The 27613-nt window shown below is 35.8% G+C and overlaps 1 protein-coding gene across 6 annotated transcripts; it reads right to left on the minus strand.

The window, feature by feature from the left end:
* On the minus strand, positions 1–27190 carry CCNC (cyclin C). Of its 6 annotated transcripts, XM_025381889.1 has the most exons (13): positions 26596–27190; positions 20960–21066; positions 19492–19576; positions 19253–19322; positions 16404–16455; positions 9460–9515; positions 8626–8661; positions 7849–7940; positions 7148–7215; positions 4036–4115; positions 2740–2858; positions 1797–1891; positions 1–1228 (listed from the first exon to the last, which is right to left on the minus strand). In XM_025381889.1, the coding sequence occupies exons 1-12, from the start codon at positions 26625–26627 to the stop codon at positions 1840–1842; spliced, it is 849 nt and encodes a 282-aa protein (XP_025237674.1). In that variant the 5' UTR covers positions 26628–27190; the 3' UTR covers positions 1–1228; positions 1797–1839. The 6 variants fall into 6 exon arrangements, with proteins under 6 accessions (XP_025237674.1, XP_025237675.1, XP_025237671.1 ...); XM_025381890.1 differs by lacking the exon at positions 1797–1891 and having other exon boundaries at positions 7148–7212; XM_025381886.1 differs by lacking the exon at positions 1797–1891.
* Positions 27191–27613: the final 423 nt, after the last annotated feature.

Raw genomic sequence — 27613 nt, forward strand, 5'->3', positions numbered from 1 at the left:
TACAGCTGGAGAAGTTACTTTTATTCTTGCAGTTTTATACTAGGAAGTCAACATTTAATTTAATAAGCCATCATCCACAATTGATTAAAAATGTTTAATCCTTAAATTGTACATCAATATCCTATGACTCCAAATTTTATTTCTTACTCTCCTTCAAGTCTGAAGAAAATGATTAATTTGCTAAGTTCCACAGACAGTACAGTCCCACTGACATAACATTTAGTATGATGTCCTACTCTCGTATTAGAATTAAGGATAGCCAGTATCAAACTGGCCTGAAACCTGATTGTGTTCCTGGTTCAGAATACCTGTAGTAAATTTGTAAATCCACACCAAGACACAACATTAAACTAGGGTGTGTATATCTTATAAAAAACTTTTCACAGTAAAAATCAACGTTAAAATTTTACCAAATTCCAACATTATGGGTTTTGAATCCAATTAAGCTTTCAAAATGCCTGATTAGCTGTGAATTAATTATAAATAACTTCATGTAGTTTGCCCAGCATTTCAAAATGGTTATGGACTATAACGTTTAAAATGTCAAAGTATGCTATACATATTGCACTTTTCTGCTAGGCTGGGCTAGTATCTTCCATGGCAAGATCCTCAAACTATTGAGTAAAATATACTTTTAAATCAATATAGGTACTTGATTAATTTCCCTGAAATTATCAACATCATTACCAAAATCTTCCAGGATTTTGTAAGATTTGATTCCTTAAATACAGTTTTAAAGTTAAACTTATGGAGGGAAAAAACCCCTCATATATTGACTGTAAATTTTACGTCCTTTTTTGGTCCCTCAACGACCAAAGAGAATTTTAAACAAATTATGCTTCATGTTTCCTGGCTTAATAAAAAGCTACAATTTTTATTATCCAAATTAAGAAATATTATACTAATCAAAAGCTATTAATTTTGAAATGTCTATGTATGTCTGTCTGTAGGTCCCCTTAGAACCTTTCCAAACATTTATAATCAAGAGATTTTAATCAATTATGTACTAGAATCATATTAAAGAAAAACTTATTTTGCAAAAATAAAATCACTTTCCAATATGCTTGACAGAAACAAGCTATTCATTTTCATTTGTGTTCCACTGAAGACATTACTGAAATCTGTCCAATGGTTTATTTCCAAGTGGTCCACTACGGAATTCTTCGGAATGTTTTAAGATTGGCTGTAGCTAGAGTTCTGACTTCCATTTGGACCCTGTTCTCCTTCACTGTTCAAATGGGGAAGAAAAAGATTTTATACCAATTAAAAGATCCATTTTTACACCCTGATAAGCCTACTGACTTTTAAATTCATTATTCTGTGGCACAACTATACAAAATAAAGACATTCCTCATTATAAGACATGTGAAAAATTAAAATCCAGAAGACTAACATTTTGTTTTATGTTTTTATTCTTATATAACTTTGTGCCCTCACACATAACAAACATTCTGGAAGTTAGTGTCCATATATACTCAAAAACTGTAAACTAGGGTATGGGATTTCATTGTTATTACAGGTATCACTCAACATAGAGATTACAGCTTCTTCTAAACAAATTTCCTATAAAATTAAGTCTTACATATAAAATCCTATTCCTACTATTTATGAAAAACAAGAAGTGTTCTTCAAAAAAAAAACAAAAAATCAAAACTGTTGTCCAAAGGCACAATAAAATCATACATAAATATAGCAAACCTTTATAAGTCAGCAAGAAATATGGTAATTTCCTGGAAAATGCTGAATACTTAAAATAAAAATGCTGAATACTTAAAAATAACTAAAACTGAAAATACCAGTAACTTTGGCAATAGGATTATTGCCTTATCTTGTCCACCATCATCTTGCAGCTTCAGGCCCTGCCACTAGTGGAGAATCACTCAGGGAATTTCTGCAAAAAATGCATCCAAAGGTAGCTGTTTGAATGACTGCCTTAAACAGCTCCTTGAATAAAGTATTAACTTTTTCCAAATTGTAACATTAACTTATCAGTAGCAATCCATAAATCTATCTTGTTATATAACAATCATTTTTCTAAAGAAACAATTAAAATGGATGGCATTTCTTTATTTCCCTTCTGACTTTTTCTCCCTGCCCCAAATGAACTGATACACAGTGAGGGCGGAGAACCAGTGAACTAAATGAATAGATCTTACTTAAAACACACACACACACACACACACACACACACACCCAATAACAACAGCAAAAACCCTCTTAGCACAGGTGATTCATTATTAGCAAAAATATATTCTTATGTGCTATGGATCTTAGGGTCACTTTAAAACCAAAATTCTTTATCTTTACAATATCAGATCATTCACTGAAATTTTTGAAAATTGCTACTGAAATTTATAAAACAGGACAATAGCTGGCAGTGGAAAAAAAAAAATGGCACAGAGTCAAACTGACATGAAACTACTATAGTTCTGAATTCTGCCCTGAATTTCGGATGAACTTGCCTAATTCTGTCAGCTTTAAATTTATGGTATATGACCATATGTTGAGAGATACCTGTAATATACCTTCACTGCATTAGGAAAAGTTACTAATCAGATTAGCGATTTTTTTAAAATGAGACATTTTCAATCAAATCACAAATTTAAAAAATTAAATTAACATGGATCATGAAGTTTTGGAAGAAATGTTTTAAAAACTACAAAACAACATAATCTAAGAAAAATATGGTAAGTATGATATATAATTAAATGACATCAATAATTAAAGTCTACAAAGTACCTGTTTGGAGGTGGTTTTGGTTTCGGCATCTTACTAAGAATGGTTGCCATCTCTTTTCTCTCATCGAAATTCTTCCACTGCTCATATAGTTTTAAAATAACCCTGATTATTTCCAAAATCTAGAAGAAAATATTTGAGAAGTTCTCAGCGGCAAAAACAAGCAACATTTATTATATAAAGAGCGCGCATCACTTACTACACAACCCTCAGAAAAGAGTAGTCTCTGTCCTTAAATCCTGATAAATTTGAAAGCAGTATTTTTCACCACAATGCTGTTTAGGATTTTCCTTCTAGCCTCTCATTTTTCAGCATGTGTGCATTGTCCATTCTTATCTATCTCTGCAGTTGATTTCCTTCCATCTGATGGTATCTTTTAAACGGAAACATACTAAGAATAAAGGTTCTAATCATGAGGGAATATACCATTATAGAGCACACTCCTCTAGTATAAATTATTTTAAACTACTTAATGGGGGGTAGTGCACAAAAGATGTTTTGATTCTCTGTTAACTACACATACATTAAGGTGTTCAAAAACTGGCAGCTACAAATTTGAAATAATTAGTTTCCAAATTAGCCGTTTTTTCCCACCTGAGTAGAACCTAACCTTAGGATTAATTTTAATGCATCTAACACTTGAGCACAAAAGCTAGAAACACAGCAAAAGCCACTTTGCCAGGAGATAGGCTATGTTACAGAAGTTCACAGTAGTATTCAGTGGTTACCAGGGGGCTTTTAAAATAATCCTGGGAATTAGAGGCTACTTTGCAACCAATCAAACCAAAAGTTTACCCTTCTGTTTAATCCTAAACTGAAAAGAGATACATAGCTTAAATAATCAGTATTAACTCTTCCTACCAAACTTTTTTTTTTTTTTTAAGACGGAGTCTTGCTCTGTTGCCCAGGCTCACATGCAGTGGCATGATCTAAGCTTACTGCAACCTCCGCCTCCCAGGTTCAAGCAATTCTGTCTTAGCCTCCCGAGTAGCTGGGAGTACAGGTGCATGCCACCACACCTGGCTAATTTTTGTATTTTTAGTAGAAATGCGGTTTCACCATATTGGTCAGGCTAGTCTTGAACTCCTGACCTCAGGTGATCCGCCCACCTAGGCCTCCCAAAGTGCTGGGATTACAGGCATGAACCACCACACCCAGCCCATGTTTCTTAATATTTTGTAACCAATAATCTTCTTAGCCTGGTGGATATCATAAGATTTTAGGCTCATGATAAGTACATACGACATTAATTTTTAAACATTCAAGTTTACATACAACTAAGGGAATTTTACAGAATACCTTTTCCATATCCACAGAAAGCTCAGCAAACCATTGCCTGGCATCTTTCTGCTGTACAACACAGGCTACATGTAGGCAAGCTGAAATGAAAATGAAAGACAACTATCCATGTTTAACTGCAAACACAGAATATGACCTAACAAAGATTTTTCACTAAAAAATTTCCTGTGTATTTTCCAACACTCTTTAAAAAAAATTAAACAGCTACATATGAGAGTTACCATTGACCACCTCAACAATGTAATCCGAGACAGAAAAAATTACTAGAGTAATTACATCAAGTTCTTGACATCTGGTCCTCGCTGCGTGCTAGTCACGGTGCAGTTGCCTTGAGAGTCAGGCAAGTTAAAGAGGAAAAACATTCAATGAGGAGAATGGAAAAGGGAAGTTATCTCTGAGTAGTGTACAAAGCAGCAGTTAAACTGCACCCAGAAGTCAGTGCGACAAAACAAACAAAAATGTCAATTAATACACTAGGTTTTAACAATGTTGACTATATTTCCACATTTCAGTTAAAAGCTGTGTTGCCTCGTCTTTTTTCTTCCTTTTCATTATTAGCATATGATCAAGTTATGTGAAAGCTGGGCACATCCTTACAGAATTCAGTGTTGTAATCAAATAAAAGTTAGAAAAAAAATGTAATATACTGTATACAAAATTAGTTATATATGTTATATACAATATAAACTAACAAAAGAGAACAATCTACATCACAACTTTGCCTAAAACAATTTCTACTGAGCAGCCTGGATGTCCTGAACTGACCCCAGCTTAAGTTATACTCCTTGGTCTGGTTATCCGTATGTCTTTGCTAAGGATGACATTCTAGGCAAATAGCAACTCAAATGTGAACTGACACACTGGTTGCCCTAAGTCAAGCAAAGCTATGAGTAGGGCTTAAGTCAAGAAGGGGTTAAAAAACTAAAGGACTGAAATGATAAAAACAGGAAATTAAAATACAGTGGACAATGCTATTAACATGGGCATGCATAGAGTACACTGGAGATCGAGAAAGCATCCTAAACCCAGACTGAGGTGATGCCGAAAGGGTGGGGGAGGTCACTGAAGAGGAGATATCTAAGCCAAGTCTTAACAAAAAAAAAAAATAAGAGTGGGAGAAGAGAATAGTATGTATATCAATTGGGAGATGAATTCGGCTGGCTCCAGGTTTCTCAATCTTGGCACTACTGACATCTTAGGTTGAACAATTCTCTGATACTGTCTTGAATACTACAAGATGCCTGGCAGCATCCCTGGCTTCTACGCACTAGATGCCAGTAGCACCCTACCCTAGTTATGACAACTAAAACCAAACATTGCCAAATGTCCCCTCAGGGCAAAATTATCCCCAGGTGAAACCACTAGCTTCACTCAACAGTTTGGAGGATAGATAGGCTCTCTGAGGGTGGGAGTGCTGTAGGCTAATAAGCCAGTTAGGAGACTGCTGTGGTAACATGGATAGAAATGAGATGACTATGAGATTACAGAAGGAACAATTGAGATGAAGGCACAAAATGTATTGGTAAACAACTACATGTGGGTATTGAGGGAGATGAAAGGGCCTAACTGCTGGGTTTCCAACTAAGGTATATAACTCGTGCTATTCACCAAGCTGGCAAAGACATTAAAAGGAGGAACATATTTTGGGGCAAAGTGATGAGCTCAATCCTCATCATGAGGCTGAGGTGCTGCTGGGATGCCAAGTGGAGCTATGTAAAAGGAAGTTGGATATAAAGAACTGAAAAGTGGCAAGATCTTGGCTAAATAAAGAAATTTAAATGTTTCAGCACATAAGTGATAGTAGAAGCCATGAATCTCATGGAAAGTACCCAAGAAGAAAACTGCAGGGATGGCAAAGATGTGACACATGCTGTTATCCCTTCCTTCCTACCTATAGAGATCCCAGTATTCGTACCCGCTGAACCCAGACACCACTTCAAAAATCCTTTCAAATCCAGTCCTTTCAGGGAGCTGCCAGTAATAGAGAAGTGTAAGTATAACCTATTTGTCAGCCCTGATGTAAGAAGGCCAAGAAACATCAACATTTAAGGAATAATTAACAACTGAACAAAGACAAACCAATGGAAAATAAGAGGGGAAAATCAAGAGAATGGAGTTATAAAAATCAATAGAAGGGGCTGGGCACGGTGGCTCATGCCTGTAATCCCAGCATTTTGAGAGGCCAAGGAGGGTGGATCACCTGAGGTCAGGAATTCAAGACCAGCCTGGCCAACATGGTGAAACCTCATCTCTACTAAAAATACAAAAATTAGCCAGGTATGGTGGTGCATACCTATAATCCTCCTGTAGCTACTCAGGAGGCTGAAGCAGAAGAATCGCTTGAATCCAGGAGGCAGAGGTTGCAGTGAGCTGAGATCACACCACTGCACTCCAGCCTGGGAGACAGCGAGACTCCATCTCAAAAAAAAAAAAATCAACAGAAGGAAAAGGAACAAAATTAACAAGTGCCCAATATATAACAGGCATTATTTGGTGCTGTACAAGCTATCTCATTTAATTCTTCAAATGGCTCAGTGGAATTACTAGTATTCTCTCCATTTTACAATTAAGGAAACAAACACGGAAAGGTCAGATAATTTTCCCACAATTGTAAAGGAAGTAAAGTTTAAGCCTAGGACTATCTGACTCCACCCATTACAGCACTGCTTTCCACAGACAGTAGAATGAATGTATCTAACTTCTTCCTCCAGCCAAGCATTATGGACCACAGATGCTCCTTTACACAACCTCTGAGTACTTGTTTGGGCTCAAGATATGAAAGGCCCAATTATTTTACATGCTACAACTAATATTAGCTGGCTTAATTCTGAACTTTTCCCTCTAAATAAACAAATATGTTCTATTCAGACACTGATTAAAACTATTTTGAATGGTTTAAAAAAAAAAACTTACCAAAAAAAGGGGGTGGGGGAATAATAATCCTGATTTGTGACAGTTGCAGTTCATATTATTGAAAGTTCACATGCAAGGATTAGTCTATTACTTCATGGAACATAAAAACACAAAGTACAACAGGGTGAAATTTAGTTTAGGATGACCTAAATAGGTTTATAACTAATTTAACTAATAAAGGCACACCATGCTTACATACCTAAAGCTATCATGAAAGGAGGATACAGTAGGCAAAGATCCGTTCTGTAGGTATCATTCACTATCCTCCTATAGAAATGTAAATCATATTATTACTGAAAGCAGAACTACCTCATCTGGTTGTACATTTCCTCCAGAGAGGGCCAGATTTCTCATCTTTGCACACATTTATTTCCTTTTATATTACTGAAGCACAGCTATAAAAGTGAAAACATCAAGGCAAAAGGATGGATACATGAATGTGATAACAAATAAGCACGTATCAATGAATAAAATTACAGCTAAATATATTTTAAATTTCAAAATCTCATAACAAATTATAAACACATTTTTCTGATTTTTGAAAAATCAAATTAGAAAAACAGAAATTATACAGTAAATTTATATGTATGTTGCATACTACCAAAAAGTATTCTGATTACTTTAAAGATAGCTTCAGTCTTAATTTTTATGTTAACAGTCTGTGTTTTGTATAAAATTAAATTTTAATAGGTATATTTATGGAACAGATAATTTAGGATTGTTTTCATTTTGGCATTTACACCACTATAGTTATTAAAATTCAACAAGTGGTATTTTGCTCAACATAAAATATCTTGGGGCAATAGTTTAATGACTTTAAAAATACTGGACTTCATATTTAATTGTCAACCTTCCTATCTAATAACACGTTACACTATTAATAACTTCTGTTCTAATTACCATGCAAGGGGAAGCAACATGTCTTCTTGGCCCATGTCCTGCACATACTGGAGCAAAGGTCTATAAGGATGATACACTATCAAGCAACAATCCTAGAAACAGTTTAAAAAATGTGTATGTATAAAAAACAGATTTATTACAACACAAAAATGTTATCATTACCCAACTGATTTGTAATTGTGTATTTCAAAGTGAATTTCACTAACTCATGCTTGCTTCCCTTTTATTCTCTTAAGCAAGCAGTATGACAGCCCTAAACTCTACTATAATAGTGAAGGCAGTGCTCTCTCTGGAATATACCTTGATAAATCGGTTGGCAGTCAGTCAGCATCCATTCATTCCCTTAGAGACTCAAAGTGTCACATCTGCAACACACTGAAACCTCTTATTAGCCTATAAATCCATAATTCCCAACTGGAGGAGCAGAATTCTGCCAAAGACATAATCTATCTTTAAATAACACTGCACGCACACACAAATTGTGCACATAATTTACGGTGGTTTAATGTCCTGACTTGTCTGTTTGTAATCCTTTCATTATAGTTACTTACTATAGAACAGAAAAATTTTCTCATCCCTAAGTAGGATATACAAATTATTTTACAGGCATCAGAGAGACTCTAGATGCTAATATAAATAGGCTACCATGATTTCACCATCACATATCAGGTGGATGGTTTTAAAATGTACCTCCCTAAAATAATTTCTTTAAATAATTTCCAACTTCATTAAATTTTAAAAATGTTTTAATCTATTAATCACAGAAGATTTACTTACCATTAGTTCTAAAAGATAGAATTCACATTCTAATATCTGTTGAAAACAAAGATTATCAATGAAATGTTAATATGAAACCAAATTAGATAAGTCCATCCACTTAATCTAACATAAATTACAGACATTATAGTAATTATTAAAAATGTTTACTAAAAAGTTTTTAAAATCCAGACAATAAACATAGTTTATATTAAAATAAATATCTGCAATAAAAAATTACTATATTATACATGCAATTATGATTATAAAGATTGTAATCCTTGTAAGGAAAGCCAGCTTCTCACAATCATTCTTATTACTCACTTTTATTTGAAATATCCTGTAAAACCATCAGATTTTCCAGTATACTTTCTAATACAATTATTTCTACTTAATTAAAAAAATGTAACTTAAAGAGAATAAACAAATCCCTTGCAAGGTGGAAAAAGGACATACCTATTAAAATGTCAATGAAAACTCACCTTATATTTCATATTGTTCCATTAGTTTTTAATCCCAGCTGAATAGTAGTATCACCTGGGAGCTTTTACACAGTACCAATGTTGGGAGCCCCAAGCCTGAAAATTCTGATTTTGTTGTTCTGGAAAGGATCCAACATCAGTATTATTTACAAGTTCCCAAGGTGATTTAATGAGCAGCCAGGGTTGATAATCACTACTATGAAGTATTTTTTTAAATGGTAAAAGTTATTTAGCTTTAATTTAGAATAATGTCTGTATTTATGTAATATTTGAAACTGCCATTTCTAGGAAACTACTAAATTTAGTCTAATATAGTATAGAGCTAGTTTATATATAGCTTTGATAAGTGTTCTATTTTATACCATATACTTACATGATTCATCCTATAAGGAAATTCCTTTGGAAAGGCATATGAAAATCTAGTTTTTACTGCAGAAAAAAAACCAAAAAACAATTTAAACTGAGAAAATGGGAAATGAATTAACTCAAAATTCCTTTAACAGAGCAGAATATTAGAGGGTAGAACAAAATTATTTTCAGTAGGAATTCTTGGCAATACTTAGGGACGCAGATTTTTATTTATTTTCAGGGAAGGGGAAAGACTAGGTGGCAGGACACCCTACACAGCTTCAATTTTATATTTACTACCTTGAGAAAGGGTTCTGATGTTTAAAAAAGAAAAAGATCAGGAAAAAAAAAATCACTGGCTTTTATATTTCTAAAATCTTTTTAGCTATAGAATGGTATTCTTCTGTTTTCCAGTGATTGCGCTTAGGGAACACGGGGGTTACATATGTGTTTACAATATATATAGTTGGTAAAACATATACATATAAAATATTGGGAGGATAGTATACCAAAAAAATGTTAACAGTGGTTATCTGTGAGATTTAAGAACTTTTTACCAATCTGCACTTTCTAAACTTTTTACAATGACCAGGTATTTATCAAAATATATATTTTAATAAAAGCATTAATATATGTGCAAAGGTCTCTAGAGTTTTTTAAAACTCTAGAGTAACACATAAAGTTACTCAAAGTAGTAGTAGTAACACATAAAGTAGTACTCTATTATCTATTACTTTATTGGTCAGTCACTAAAGTACAAATGGAAAAACAATGTTAACCATCAATCCCCCATCTCTTTAAAATGGTGTGAGCAGCCGGGCGCGGTGGCTCAAGCCTGTAATCCCAGCACTTTGGGAGGCCGAGACGGGCGGATCACGAGGTCAGGAGATCGAGACCATCCTGGCTAACACGGTGAAACCCCGTCTCTACTAAGAAATACAAAAAACTAGCCGGGCGAGGTGGCAGGCGCCTGTAGTCCCAGCTACTCGGGAGGCTGAGGCCAGAGAATGGCGTGAACCCGGGAGGCGGAGCTTGCAGTGAGCTGAGATCCGGCCACTGCACTCCAGCCTGGGCTACACAGCGAGACTCCGTCTCAAAAAAAAAAAAAAAAAAAAAAAAAAAAAATGGTGTGAGCATATACATATAAGTACTATTTGAGAAATTGTATTCAAGCCATTATGACACATTTAATTCAACCAAGTATTTACTGACAGGTCCTAAAAAATGTTTGGTGTCAGCTTCCATTTGCACAAAGCCCAAGTGATCTCACTGAAATTAAAAGAAATTCCATTTCTAGCCAGGCACGGTGGCTCATGCCTGTAATCCCAGCACTTTGGGAGGCCAAGGCAGGTGGATCACCTAAGGTCAGGAGTTCCAGACCAGCCTGGCCAACATGGTGAAACCCCATCTCTACTAAAAATACAAAAATTAGCCAAGTGTAGTGGCATGCGCCTGTAGTCCCGGCTACTCAGGAGGCCGAGGCAGGAGAATCCCTTGAACTTGGGAGGTGGAGGGTACAGTGAGCTGAGAACACACCACTGCACTTCAGCCTGGGTGACAGAGTGAGATTCCATCTCAAAAAAAAAAAGAAAAGAAATTCCATTCCTTCTATGCAGTATATTTTCAAAAAGATTTGTTTTGCAAATTAAGTGCCCTACAGCTAATTTAGATGCGTAATATCTGCCAGGATTTGAAACCTAGAAAAATTTAAACTTGACATTAGTAAATTTATAATCTTTCCTTTCTTCTCTCCTTTATTTAAATTAAGATGTACCTATTAAGGTTTCTGAGTTTTACAAATCCTTGTGATGTAAAGTATACCAGCAAAACAGGTTCTTATATAATGGTAGACAATCAACAAAGTAAAATTACCTCTGTATATAAAACAAATCTACATCCCCATCCCCTGGACCTGGACACTAACACCTCTATTGAGAATATATTTACCTGATACTGTCACAACATATCTGTTACTCCACGCTAAAACTGCTCTGCATTTTTTTCTATCTTTTAATCCTTTTCTTCCAACTTGGAGAAAAATGCCTCCCTCCTCTCTATTGTTTGTCTTACCACTTATACATTTGTTATCTATTCACAATTGATAACTCCTACTATTTTTTTTCATCTTTAACCTTTCCTCCTTCAGTAAATCTTCCATCACATACTGATATGCTCAAACTTCCCTTGAAAAAAGCAAAACAAACTCTACCTCATTATATTCCTCTGCCTTTTATTTTTGTGGACTAAAAAACTGAGATCATGCACAGTTCTCTTATACCCACCGTTATAGACTTGCCAGCCTCCGGAACTGTGAGAAATAAATGTCTGTTGTGAAAGCCACCCAGTCTATGGTACTTTCTCATATTAGCCCAAGTGGACTAAGACATGCCTTCACCCAGCTTCCCCTACTACTAACATCTTACGTTAGTATGGTGCATTTGATACAATTACTGACCCAATATTGAAATGTTATTATTAACTAAACTCTGTACTTTGTTCAGATCTCCTTAGTTTGTACCAATGTCCTTTTTCTATCCTAGGGTCTCATCTAGGATACCACATTACATTTATTTGTCACGTTTCCTCAGACTGTTTGGCTGTGACTGTTTTCTAGCCTTTCCTTGTTTTTGATGACTTTGACAGTTTTTAGGAGTACCAGTCAAGTATTTTGTCGAATGCTCCTCTACTGGAATTTGTCTGATGTTTTTCTCATTAGACTAGAGAACATGGGTTTTTGACAGGAAGACCACAGAGATAAAGTACCATCTTCATCATATCACATCAAGGATACATGGTATTAATGTGATTTATCACTGTTGCTATTGACCTTGATCACTTGGCTAAGGCAGTATTTGTCAGGTTTCCCCACTGTAAAGTTACTTTTCTCCTCCCTTTCCATATGTACACACTAGCAGGAAGTTAACATGTATAGCCAACACCTTACGAGTGGGAGTTATGCTCCCTCTACTTGAGGGCAGGGTAGCTACATGTATTATTTGGAATTCTTCAGCATGGAAGACATGTCTCTTCTCCTTCATTTATTTATATCAGTATGGACTCATGGATATTTAGTTTATACTTTAAGTTATTACCCAATGCTATTTTTAAAATTTTGATGGTCAAATTATTTCAGTTTTGGTCAGTGGGAGCTCTCCTAGTTGGCTCCTATATCCTTCTGACATATCCTCATCAATGTAGGTTTTTGTTTTTCTTGTTTGTTTTGAATACTTCTTTATTACTGGCATTATGAGATGGTCCAGGTCCATCTTGTGTATTTCTTGCCCCAGTCCTAGAATCAGCCATTTCTCCAAGGAGCCCTGGTACCTTTTATTGGAGAATTTTATTAGAAACCGAGACATGGGTACTAGGTGAGCTCACCGCTACTGGGATGTCATTGTTTATGGACTCTTTCAGCTGAGAAAGCCAAGAAATACACACATTAACCCATTTATATACACATATCTATAAGTATTTCTATATGTAACCATCCATATTGTATTAAGGTACAGGAGTTCATGCTGTTTCCAGCCCTTTGTTTATCTGTAAATTCCCACTCCAACAATGAGAAACTCGGCTCTCAAACATTTGCTATTGATTTACGTAATTGTTTAATTCCCATATACATGTATAACATTATCAGAATTGTTAACTTGTACACCCATGGGTAACAACTTTATCAACTAGAGTACAGTGCTTATGTGTAGTTCCTTTTGCCTTTACTCTTACACTCTAATCATTTCCAAAGCTACTTATGTCAACACCTTTCCCCCAATTCCTTTCACTGAAGTCGTTTCATATATTTGTAATATAGTTAGACTATTCCTTTCTCAGCACCTACTCACTTCTTAATTTCTTGCAATCTGGCTTCTACCTCTACCCCCACATTGTTAATAACACTATGCTCTCTCTCAAAGATCTGTTTTCTTCTTTGGTTCACATCTTTTTTTATGCAGCATAAGACATTGTGCAACTCTTTTATTTTTATTTTTATTTTTAGAGACAGAGTCTTACTCCGTTGCCCAGGCTGGAGTGCACTGGCATAATCATAGCTTACTGCAACCTTGAACTCCTGGGCTCAGGCAACCCTCCCACTTCAGCCTAGTTGAGTAGACAGGACTACAGGTGAGTAGCTAGGACCACAGGTGTGTACCACCATGCCCAGTTAGTTTTTCTTTAATTTTTTGCAGAGTTGGAATCTTGCTATGTTGTCCAGGCTGGTCTTGAACTCCTGTTCTAAAGCAATCCTCCTGCTCCAGCCTCCCAAAGTGTTCAGATTATAGGCAGGAACCACCATGCCTGGCCTGTGCAACTCTTAAATGTTATCAAATTCCAAATTTCTACTGCTGGCCTCACATTTTTAAGAGGATGTTCTACTGACATATTTATGGTTAGAATGTCAAAGATTAAATTTAATTCTTTTAAGAACTCACTTATTCTCTTTTTCGGTACCACCTACAGCTCCCCAATCCCCAGGCAAAAAACCTCAAAATACATTTCTGACTCTTCTTAAATCCCTTCCTTTTACAAGTCCTGCTGACTCTATTGCTCAAATCTGGCTTGTTTGTTCTTCTTGTTGGCTGCCAATATTAGTTTAAGCCTTCATTAGTGTTCACTGGGATGATTTCAGCAACTTAAAAATTATTTTTTCCACTTTAAACTTGTTAGGTTTTATTTCTCATAGCACCCTGTGGTAAGTGACGGCACTCAATACAGTTTGCAGTTTCACTATATTTCAGAAGGTTTTTGTTTTTAAATTGTGTTAAGATACACAAAACTTTTGCAAAACTGAAACTCTGTACCCATTAAACAATCACTCCCTATACCACCCTTCCTCCAGCCCTATCATTCTACTTTCTACCTCTATTAATTTGACTACTCTTAAGTATTCCACGTAAGTGTAATCACACAATATGTCTTTTTGTTACTGGCTTATTTAACTTACCATAATGTCTGCAAGGTTCATCCATGTTGTGGGATGTAAATAACTTTAAAATTTGTCTAACCCTACCTGCCCTCTCCTCCAATTCATCTTACATAATTCTGTCAGATTTACCTTCCTAATGTACAATGCCAGCATTACCCGCATGTGTAAAAATAAATAAAACTGGCCAGGCACAGTGGCTCACGCCTGTAATCTCAGCACTTTGGGAGGCCTGAGGTGAGGAGTTTAAGACCAGCCTGGCCAAAATGGTGAAACCCCATCTCTACTAAAAATACAAAAATTAGCCCAGCGTGGTGGCACACACCTGTAATCCCAGCTACTAGGGAAGATAAGGCAGGAGAATCGCTTGAACGTGGGAGGCAGAGGTTGCAGTGAGCCAAGATCGTGCCACTGCACTCCAGACTGAGTGGCTGAGCGAGACTCTGTCTCAAATAACTAACTAACTAACTTTCATTACTGTCAACAGAACAAAGTGCAGATTCCTTCATTTAGCATTGAAGGCCTTCTATTAGCTGATATTAGTCAGGTAAGGATTTTTCCCCACTATTTCCTTACTCAACATACAGTTAATCTAACTCATGAGCTTTCCCTATTTGACTAAACTATTCAATATTCTTAGACTGTCTATCTCCTGCATTTCCCCAGTTCAACTTTCTGCACCAAATTCTACTTAATCCTTTCTGGATTCATGAAGCAACCTTTTCCCACCCAAAACATTCACAGCATTCTCTGTAATTCTCTTATACTATTTATTTCCTTCTGTATTAATATTTTTATGTGTCCGTCTTATTTTTTTTGTCCTTAAATTCCTTGTATTTTATCTTGGTACCAATGCCACTGCACTGGTACAGTGGTTTCCAGTGATAATGATGTTGTTGTCATTGAAGATGATGATGATAGCCCCTAAAGTTTACTGAGTATTGTGGACCAATATATGTCCCCCTCCAAAATTCATACGTTGAAGCCCTAACTCCTAGTACCTCAGAATTTGACTGTATTTGGAGAGAGGGCCTTTAAAGGGATAAGATTAAATGAGGACAGGCTGGACGCAGTGGCTCACACCTGTAATCCCAGCACTTTGGGAGGCTGAGGCTAGTGGATCACGACGTCAGGAGCTTGAGACTAGTCTGGCCAACATGGTGAAACCCGTCTCTACTAAAAAATACAAAAATGAGTTGGGCATGGTGGCACATGCCTGTAGTCCCAGCTACTCAGGAGGCTGAGGCAGGAGAGTTACTTGAACCCGGGAGGCGGAAGTTGAAGTGAGCCAAGATGGCACCAGTGTACCCCAGCCTGGGCAACAGAGCGAGGCTCTGTCTCAAAAAGAAAAGAAAAAAAAAGATTAAATGAGGACATAAGAGTAGGGCCTAATTCTGTGAGACTATTGTCCTCACATGAAGAAGATGGCAAACCAGGAGTGTGTGTGCTCCAAGAAAGATCCATGTGAGAATAACCAGACACCTTGATCTTGGATTTCCACACTCTAAAACTGTGAGAAAATACACTTCTGTTGTTTAAGCCACCTATTCTGTGGCATTTTGTTACAGCAGCCTCAGCAAAGTAACATACTAGGCAAGGCACTGTTCTAAAAGCTTTATAAATATTAACTCATTTGGTCCTCATAACAACCCAACAACACAGGAACGGGTTTGCACATAGATACTAATATCCACCCATAAGAATGACATAATAGTCATTAGAACACAATATAATAAAACTAGAAAACATAATTTTTTGTTTACTCTTATAAGATAAAAAGCCACTGAGTTGATGTTTTTGGATTGATTATTACTATCCATTTTAACATTACAAGTATTATCTTTATAACTTTTTTTAAAAAAACCTTTTTTAGTTTGATTTTTTGCCAAATACACTAGACATAAAGGTATCCTCAGGAAATTTAATAAAGCCAACCAATCTCTCATATGTCTCATAAACTAAAAAAAAAAAAGAAAAAAAAAATTCTGTGTAATCTGGAGCTTTCTTTAGAATTACATCCTTAAAGCAGATATACTTTTTGCACTTACATACAGAAGTAGCAGCAGCAATCAATCTTGTATTTGAAACTACTCCAAATTCCTAAAGAAAGAAAAGCAGGTACATGTTAACCCAATGAATCTAAGGGTATCTGAACTCTATTCAAAACAGGATTTCCTTGCTCCCCTGTTTACATTCTGTTCACCTTCTACCCACTTGAGGCGTGAAGTACTTAAACCCCTAAATGTACAGGTTGATTACTGCTTATCTGACATGCTTAGGATCAGAAATTTTTCTGATTTAGGAATATTTTGCATTACACTGGTTGAGCATCCCTAATCTAAAAATCTGAAATCCAAAATGTTCCAATGAGCATTCCTTTGAATGTCCTGTTGGCGCTCAAAAAGTTTTAAATTTTGGAGCATTTAGGATTTTCAGATTAGGGATAGTCTGCCTGTATTACCTTTCCCCCAAATTGCTACAACTTAAGACAAATTTTAAAATAATTTTGTAATTTAATAACAATAAAAAGTACCAAATTAGAAACCAAATCTTAAGGTCACAGTGTCAGTTTTAGGACTTAAATTAGTTTCCAAGAAGATTATTTACATTCTATACTTAATTGCAAGAATACTAAGTATGTTTCCTATTCAATTCAACCTGTACTAACAGATACTTCATGCCATTTTATGATAAAACAGTCGCATCTGTGAATAAGATAAACCTTAATTAATAGACTTCCAAAGTCAGTTCCCGTTTCCTCTTTCAAATGAATAACCCCCAATGTGAAAATACTAAAACTTACTATGATCCACCTTATATATACTATTTCATCTATTGCCTAAGATTCCTAAAGCCTTCACTTCATTTTAAAATAAAAAAATCAAGAGTTGGTTTCTTATCCAACAAAAGGAGCTAAACTAAAAATCTATTTAAATACCTTCAGCCTACATCCTTATCCTGTGTAGGGGAAATGTATGTGTAGTAACATATTTGTTTTACATTTAAACCTCCAACTATAGTAACTGAAAAGAAAAAGTAAAAGCCTGAAACATGTTCTTAAATGAGATTTCTATACAATTTCCATAAAACTAGAGAAAATACAGAAAGATTTGGTCACAGAGATAAAAAATAATAATAATAATAATAATGCTACCACCAAATCTGAAAGACTACATTCTCTTTCTCAGGAATAATTTTTTTTTTTTTTTTCCAGATGGAATCTTGCTCTGTTGCCCAGGCTGGAGTACAGTGGCACAGTCTTGGCTCACTGCAACCTCCACCTCCTGGGTTCAAGCAATTCTCGTGCTTCAGCCTCCCTAGTAGCTGGGATTACAGGCATCTGCCACCACATCCGGCTAATTTTTGTATTTTTAGTAGAGACGGGGTTTTGCCACGTTGGTTAGGCTGGTCTCAAACTCCTGACCTCAGGTGATCCGCCCGCCTCAGCCTCCCAAAGTGCTGGGATTACAGGTGTGAGCCACTACACCCAGCCTAGGAATAATCCTTTATCCAAAACTCAAAGGGAAAACTTTCATTTGGTAAATCACATCACAGAGTTCTACTCAGTAAATCAAATAACAATATTTAACAAATAAGATAGATTAAAATCCTCAAATTAATCTACAAGATTAAATGTTTATAAAGATTTTTTGTCTTGGTCCGCCATACTGCCTGTGCTTAAGAGACTTAAAATTAAATTATTACCTAGTAATATTTAAATAAAATCAAATATTATGTAGTATTAGAATTATTAGAATCAGAAAACTCAATCCATAAGGACCTTTAATAGACACTTTCTTTTCCATTAAAGAACTTAACAAAAACAAAGCTGATTCTGCCTTCTTAAACTACCACTCACAATTAGAAAACAAACTTCTAGAAAGCTTGTCTTAATATTATTTCTAACAGAGTCAATTGTCATTATTTAGGTAATAGTTGGGAAAGATGTCATGGATATTCTTAAATCATGGCTAAAACAAAACTAAATCAAAGTAGGTACCAAAAGGAATATAAACTTACTAGGTAAAAATCACATTCAGTATTCAAGAATACAATTCTAAGAATACAACTCTAAGACATTATCCAAAAATAGAAACATAATGCAAAGATTTCACACCACCAAAGACTACATTAATTATTTATGAAAAACAGCCAATATCTGCTATTATTTTCTGGACTTTAGCTAAGCTTTTTCGAAAATACTACAAAAGTTAAAAAATTGAACAGAAATTCAGTCTCTGCTGCAGGTTCCTATCTATCTTCTCTCTCTCACCTAATTTCTCTACGCTCATAACCTCAACTTTTACTTGTTAGAATCTATATAGCTATAGCTTCCCCTAATCCTTGCCTTCCTTCTGGCTTGGTAGGCAGCCAATCATCAGGATGATGGGAGGGAAGACAGGAGAAGATAAGCATATGGGTGAGAAGCATAAGGGACATTCTCAGGTTATGGTAGGCAAGCTGTGGTACTTACTGAATACTACTCAGTGCCAAACAATAAATGTCTCAAAGGCAGCAGAGGAAAGTAGTTAAGAACACAGGATTGCTAAGGAGACTCCCATGGTTCAAACATGGGCTCTGACACTTACTAGCTGTATAATCTTAAGCAAGTTCTTCATCTCTCTCTGTCTCAGTTTCCTCATTTATAAAATGGGACTACTACTAATATGCATTCCAGTTTGTTAGGAAGATTAAGTCAGTTGGTACACAGTAAGTGCTATATGTGTCTGTTAAGTGAATATATAAGGATATGTATATATTTCTTTGATTTTGTACAATTTTAGTATTTTGCATACATTACCATTTATTAATTTGACACAGGCAATGTGAAAACTGGGGCAGATTAACCAACATACATTGACTATACTTTGATGAAGAACAGAAAATTGTTTTATACCTCTACTTTGGATGCCAAAAACACACATGTAGGAGCCATTAATACAGGATCTATACTTTTCAGAGAATACCTAAAATATGATAAAACAAAGTTAAATATCATTCATATAGAAAACACACTGGGAAAAAATCAAGATAACTCTATGGCAGACACATGATTCATTTACACTGTGCTAAGGTTCATCAACATTAGATAAGAGTTCAAATAAATAAAATAAAATAAAATAAAAATAATCCTACCTGGCATAGAATCTCTTGAAATATACCGTAGCAGTGGCAATAACTTGTTGTCTTAATTTAAGATGTTCACCTAATGCTTGGATAACTAAAAGGTAAATAATGAAATTTTAAATGTATCTTCTGGTATCATTATAATATTAACATTGAACAGTAACTTCCAATTGATTAAATCATAATTATGTTCAGTTTTAACAAAGGGAAAAACCTACACATGCTCTATGTGAGTCACAGTGGTCTAACACTAGGATTTGCAAATGTGTTAAGAAAATATATAGGTATGCATAAACAACAACAAAACAATAACAAAACAGAAATTGCCCCACAGCAAAAAATTATTCATCCATTAAGGAAGTTGAATAAGGATTTCCCCTCTATCTTCTAAATATTTTAAATGCTTTTCATATTATCTTTAAAATAAATATAAAAAGAAAATATTAGTGAAACCCCGTCTCTACTAAAAAATACAAAAAACTAGCCGGGCGAGATGGCGGGCGCCTGTAGTCCCAGCTACTCAGGAGGCTGAGGCAGGAGAATGGCGTGAACCCGGGAGGTGGAGCTTGCAGTGAGCTGAGATCCGGCCACTGCACTCCAGCCTGGGCGGCAGAGCGAGACTCCGTCTCAAAAAAAAAACAAAAAAAAAAAAAAAAGAAAAGAAAATATTAGACACCTATGAAACTTGTTAATACTACCACTTTTTTGTTGTTTTGAGACAGAGTCTCGTTCTGTCGCCCAGGCTGGAATGCAGTAGTGCGATCTTGGCTCACTACAATCTCCACCTCCCAGGTTCAAGTGATTCTTGTGTACCACATCCAGCTAATTTTTGTATTTTTAGTAGAGAGGGGATTTCACCATGTTGGCCAGGCTCATCTAACTCCTGGCCTCAAGTGATCCACCCACCTCTGCCTCCCAAAGTGCTAAGATTACCACACTTAGCTTTACACGGCTCACCAAAAAAAAAAAAAAAAAAAAAAAATTCAAAAAAAATCCTCAAAAAAAAAAAAAAAAAAAACCAGAGAGATAAGTTTACAAAATAGTGAACTGAAAGTTAAAAAAATTATGTGACAAACCTACTACATGTCAGAGTAAAGATATATCCCTAATCTTCTTCCCTTCAAAGCAAAGTTCTAAGAGAAATGACCACTACAGGATGCCAATCCAAAGAATCATTTATCCTCAAAGTACTTTGCTTTAGCCAACCTTGAACTGGGTCTAATAATTATTACAAAGCCTTAGGGAGATTAGGTAACACTTCTAAATTGTCTTAAGTGCCTGTAATATGTAAAATTCACACAAAAAACTTTATTTGGATCACTAAAAAGAAACAGAAATGAATACGTTGTAAAAAGAACACCTGTATAAATAAAAATATTAGGTATGCACTAAAACAGTTTACAAATTACCACACAAAAACATTTTAATTCAGAGGTAACCAACTATACAATCTCAAACAATTTTTTAAAAAGTTTACCATTTGTAAAAAATATTTGTAACTTCCAATATTCTTCCTCTGAGAGAAACTTTAAATCCTTTTGGCGCTCCTTCAACAGATCTTGTTTATCCAAAATCCATTGCAAACTAGAAAAGACATGTTACAGAGAATCAACAAGCAAGGTCAGGGAAAACACTCTAAGATTGAACACATTGTTCATATTCTGAAAAGTACAAAGAGCAAAACGTAACCTTAAAGACAATTATTTCTCACATTTCTTGAAATGTGACTAATAATTATCTCACTAATAAATGTAAATATGTCCTGAAAAAAATTCTGCTCTAATCTTTTCCTTCTTCCTCCTTAGTCTGTTACCAGCTTGTATTTCACTGATTCTGACTCTGATATCAAGATATGTCTTACAATCTGTGATGCCTTCGTGTTATAATTGGCAGCATGTTTATTCTTTCTTAGTGATATAAGATAACGGTGGAATTATTTGGCACCAATTGATGGTGGCTTAGATTTGAGGAAGTATATAGTTTTTCAGCTGTTCATGGGTAACTATGGCATTTAATTTCCTTACTTCACAAATCTAATTATATTAAAAACTGCCTCAGAATGTGTTACACTGATAGCCTCCTCCTCTTGCCTAGTCAAGTGTGCTATTTTTAACCAGAGATATGAAATTGACATGACTCAAAGATAAAACGATCTTGAAGCTGTGTTTGTCATTCAATATGTATTCCAAGTCTTATGTCAATTAACTTGTTGTTCAGCAGTCTTTCATACAGCTTTATGGATGGATCATTATTTAGCCAATCTCTACTGATGGAAATATAGGTTATCATTTTTCACCCATATTTTCTAATACCCTTAAGGGCTTTTTTCCTTCAATTTATGATCCATCTGGAATTTATTTTGGTACAAAGTAGGGATCCAGCTAAAATTTTGTCAAATGCTTATCCAAATGCGCTGAGGTATTTCCTGATTTATAATTCTATCATTATACTTGGATCTTCTTTATAATTTCCTATTTTTTCTTGTTCATATGCTGTGCTATTTTAAAACACAGAAAATTAAGTAATTAATAGCTGGTATAAAAAAATACTGCCTTGCTACTATTTCCTGAATGATATGCTTCTTAATGAATATCTTTGTAATTCTCCTTGCATATTTGATTAATAATATATTTGAAATAACTTCCCAGAAGTAGGATTAGTGTTGCTGGTAATTTATTGATACACATTGTCAGTTTACCCTCCAAAAACATTATACCAATTTCCATTGTATTAACAGTTCATGAGTGAATCTTACAATATTTAATCCTGGCCGGGCATGGTGGCTCATGCCCGTAATTCCAGCACTCTGGGAGGCCGAGGTGGGCCGATCACCTGAGGTCAGGAGTTTGAGACCAGCCTGACCGATATGGTGAAACTCTGTCTCTACTAACATTACAAAAATTAGCTGGACGTGGTGGCGTGTGCCTGTAGTCCCAGCTACTTGGGAGGCTGAGACAGGAGAATTGCTTGAACCCTGGAGGTGGAAGCTACAGTGAGTTGAGATCATACCACTGCACTCCAGCCTGGTGGACAGAGACTCTGTCTCAAAAAAAAAAAAAAAAAAAAAAAAAAAAATTAATCCTATGGGTTACTGCCACTTTTAAATATTTTGCAACTTAAAGGCAAAGTAGTACGTCACTGTTTCTTTTCCCTGTAGTTTACTTTTGAGGTTAAACATCTTTCTATGTCTTTATTGGTCATATACAGTTCTTTTGTACAATGTTAATTCTAATATGACCATTTTTCTACTGGTATTACCGATTTTTTTAATGATTAAGATTCTTCTCATCTAAAATTTGTACAGTATGAATAATAAATCACTTGTTTGACAAATAAATGCAAAATTTCTCCCAAGTTTAAATATCTCTCAGTATTTAATTATTTGTAATACAGAAATCTGAATCACTTACTTAAATCTATCTTTTACTTTCATGTTTGTCAGGCATAGCAAGGTCTTTCCTGATTCAAAATGATAAACAATTCACCCATATTTTCTAATACCCTTAAGGGCTTTTTTCCTTCAATTTATGATCCATCTGGAATTTATTTTGGTACAAAGTATAAAGTTGGGATCCAGCTAAATATTTTGTCAAATGCTTATCCAAATGCGCTAAGTTATCTTCTGATTTATAATTCTATCACTATACTTGGATCTTCTTTATAATTTCCTATTTTTTTCTTGCTCATATGCTGTGCTATTTTAAAACACAGAAAATTAAGTAATGAATATCTGGTATGAAAAATACTTCCTTGCTACTATTCTCCTGAAAATTTCTGACATTTTATCACAATTATTATTCTAAGACCCAAACTTAAGAAGCATTATGTCAAGTCCTAAAAAAGAATATCCATTCAAATTTTGTGATTGCATTACATTTAAAGATCAATATAGGGAGAAATGACATCTTACCAAGAATTCAAACTTTATTAAAATCTGTATGTGCCACTATGGACTTTTAAAGTTTTCTTCCTACAGGTTCTGTATATTTCTTTATATTTTTCCCTCTGTATTTTATATTTTCTGTTGCTAATGTAAATTATACTTCCCTATCCATTTTTAAAAAGCTTTTATTTTTGTATTTTATAACTGGTCACCTTATTAAACCTTTATTATTTCTAATAACTTCTCAATTAACTGAGTTTTCTCATTAATTTTATTTCCACGTATTGATAATTTTGTCATTGTTTTGTCATTCTTTCTATATCTCCTTTGTATCAATTGTATTCACTAGTATACTGGTAAAATCTTAAATAGGCACCCTAATTATCCCAATGTTTTACCACTGCTGATGCTTTGATATGTTTTTCATGTTAAGGAAGCATCCTGTTTCTGTTTTAGTAAGAGCTTTAGTCAAGGATAAATGTTGAATTGCATTAGTTTTTTAATACCTTTACTGCTTCATTGACTATATTTCTATAATAAAATCCACTGTCATGTTTTATACTTTCAATGTAATGTTAGACTGTATTTGGTAATAATTCATTTACAATGTTTGCATCAGTATTCAAAAGTGAGACTGTTTTTAGTGTTCCCTTTGCTAGATTTTTCTGTAAGTGTTATCATGGCTTTGTAAAGGAAAGCTTTTCTTCTTTCTGTATGAAATGGAACAATTTCAAAAGGAGATTCTCTTGAAAGATGGAAAGTATTTACCCATGAAACAAGGCATAGCTCTTGGGTAATACTCTTAACTTGCTTTGGCTTTCAAATTTAAAACCCTGGAGATAACCCAAAAGTACCCTTGGGTTTACTTTTCTCATTCCTAATTTTGTATTTTTGTATCATTCCTTTTTCCCCTGATTTAACTAGCAGTAGTTTCGTCTACTGTTTTTGTTTACTCTAAGAATGATCTTTTATAATTTTTTTCCTTTTAATATATTAGCATCAGTGTTATCTATTTTAAGATCTTCTTCCTGTTTCTTTAGGCTTATTTCATGTTTCCTTCTTAGTATTATTAAATAGAATATTTCTATTATCTCTCAATTATTCAGGATATTGATTTTCTAATACATTCAAGCTTTGGTTACATTCCATATATGGTAATATTATGATGTTATTTTATAGATATTAAGTAACTGTATTTTCAGTTTCCTTTTTCACACAATAAAGTATCCACAGTTAGTTTTGTAGTTTTTATTTTTGTTACTCCTTCATTAATGCATTCAATCAACCCAGCAAATACTTAGTTCCCTTCTAGTTCATTTTGGTCACAGACTGTGTTTTGTTCTACTTCAACTACATTGTGGTTTGCTAATTAATTTCATCCCCACAGAGTCATTTTATGTTTTTAAAAAGATAAATTTCATAAATTTCACAAACATTTTATGAATTTTCCTCAGAGCTGTGTATGCAGGATAAACTAAAAAAATTTATAAATACTGCATTTCATCAAATTTAAGATTACATCTAGGATTCATCATTATTTCATATGCTATGAAAGAAACTGCCGTGCTCATTTCAAAGATGTTAAAGTGTGAAAATATGCATCTTAGAAGCATGAAATATAGCATATTTAATGTCAATTGCCCTCTTTCACCAAATTCAGCTAAAACAATGGCCTTTCATAATCTTTTCGTTTGTTTTTCCAGAATTGTCTTGTCTTCCATACTTGTTACCTTTTCCAGATAAGAAACTCTATGACTGCTCAAGGGATCTGAGCAAGGCAAAGTGATCCCTTCTTTTAGGAGTATTTGAATTGGGAGAATAGTTTCAAAGAAGTACACTTAACTTTGTAATAATTTTATATTTGAAAAGTGAAAAAATGTTTTTATAATGCTATGAATAAATGAAAGCATAATGAGAACACCATTGAAAAAAGGTAGGAGCTTTTTTTTAAGTTGAAAAACTGACAAATCAACCGTCAGCTACTTGTCAATTCTCTCAGCTTCTTTAAAAGTTTATCAGAATCTCTCTTCTCCACTACCTAAATTTTTTTTTTCAGGAGCTCTAACTCCAATACCTAAACTTTCGATACTTTAATTTTGCCCAAGTAATATTTCAGTGTGTGAAAACAATGCAACATATATATAATACACACACACATATATATACACACACACATACACATATGATCAGTTGTAAAGCCTCTTTAACATGTCATCTCCACAGAATCACTTTATAGCAAGAGGAAAACCTACTTTTCCTTAAATAGGTTACCGAGTTCATTGTTTCTTTTTTCTCCTTGCAAAGGGCTAAAAAATGAACATCAGGAACAGGTCCTATTCACAGAATCGAAATTTAAATTACTTACTAATGCTTTCTTAGCATAAAAAATTATACTAAGATACCTTCTTTGTCAAGTTCTGTTCATCTTTCAACTATTCAGTGGAAAGCCTACTCAATGTTCAATTAACCCCATCACGCACCTTCCTGCCTGCTTAAACAAATGTATTTAGAGATAAATGTTTTTAATATTATTCTAGCTCTCACATAGTCACTGACAGAAACAAGAACTTATTCATGAAAAAGGTTAAATAGAGAAACAAAATCACTGGGAAAATACGCCTTTAAAACAAAATATAAGGCACAGGCTAATGAAATGGGTAAGTTTAGAGAGCACCTGCCCTATACCTTATCAATATAAAACTCCATCTAGACATAAAGTACTGGCAAGAAGAGGTTAGTAGGCAGAAACAAGCCAGACTCTCTCCTCTCCTCAGAATATTAAATCCACTCAAGATATACAGTGAATGACAAAAGACCACGACGCCGATCACCCGAAGAAATCCCAAGCAAAAGCACGCCACAACTGTCCTGAACAGGTAGCCTCACAGTCTTGAGCTGAGTCACACTTCCCGTACCTGTGCCCACTCTATCCGACCCCCCGCGGCCTAGTTAAACTAAAAATCCGAAATTAAACTCTGAAACGTTCCTTCCTGGGAGACTAAACTCTCTCCCACCCCTCCCCCTCACAGATCCTTCCCTCCCCGAAAGGGGCTGGGGGCGGGGAGGGGAGTCGCCTCAGAAAAGAGCATCTTGCTTCTGGCCGCTGCCGTCTCCCCTGAGGACCCCGGCACTCGGAACTGAGCCGGGATCCAGGCCCAAGGGAGTCGCAGGCCCCGTCCTCACAGCCCCCCAAAAACCGGCCCCAGGTGAGAAGACGTAAGATCACTTACTAGTGGGAGCTCTGCCAAAAGTTCCCTGCCATGGAACACAGCTTGCCCTGATAAAAAAGCACCAGCCGGCGGAGCGGCCCGCGGAGCGACCATAGACCCAGCCCGTCCGGTAACCGCGCTCCTCGATCAAATCAGCTCGGCTCGACTCCGCTCCGCGGCGGCGACGGCGAAAGGAAGAGGATGGCCCCCTAGTCTCCTTCACGCCGGCCGACAACACTCAACTGTGCAAACCCGTTCCTATCGACAAAAGTTCCGGCCCGCGGTAGCGGAGGGAGCCGGCGGGGAGGTGCTGACCTGTGGGGGCGCTGAGATAGAAGAGAACTAGTGCTCACGAGAGCTCACGGCGGTTGGAAGACTCTCGCGAGAGCGTCTTGCCGGTTCTGGCCGGGGGCCCACGGCGCTCGGTCTCCTGTCCTCAGCACTGGAGTTGCTGAGTAGGGGTCTAACCTGGGCGAAGTGGCTGAGTTCCGGGGTTCTGTTATTACCTCTTCCAGGACTTCAAAAACAGAACAATGGCATTGTAATAAAATATAAGATTTTGTGACTTATTTTACCTGTGATTGGAAAGAGAAATAAATGAAGATGACTTTGTTCTCACGGATCAAGTTTTTTTTGTTGTTGTTTTTGTTTTTTGTTTTTTTTTACCTTGCTCTGTCGTCCAGGCTGGAGTGCAGTGGCGCGATCCCGGCTCACTGCAAGCTCCGCCTCCAGGAGTTCGAGCGATTCTCCTGCCTCAGCCTCCTTCCCGAGTAGCTGGGACTACAGGCGCGCACCACCACGCCCGGCTAATTTTTGTATTTTTAGTAGAGATAGGGTTTCACCATGTTGGCCAGGATAGTCTCAAACTCCTGACCTCGTGATCCGCCCGCCTCGACCTCCCAAAGTGCTGGGATTACAGGCGTGAGCTACCGCGCACGGCCTATTTTTTACTTTTGAGACAGAGTCTGGGTCTGTCACCCAGGATGGAGTGCAGTGGCACAATCTTGGCTCACAGCAACCTCTGCCTTTCGAGTTCAAG

Source organism: Theropithecus gelada, chromosome 4 (assembly GCF_003255815.1).
Source record: "Theropithecus gelada isolate Dixy chromosome 4, Tgel_1.0, whole genome shotgun sequence".
Lineage (NCBI taxonomy): Eukaryota > Metazoa > Chordata > Mammalia > Primates > Cercopithecidae > Theropithecus > Theropithecus gelada.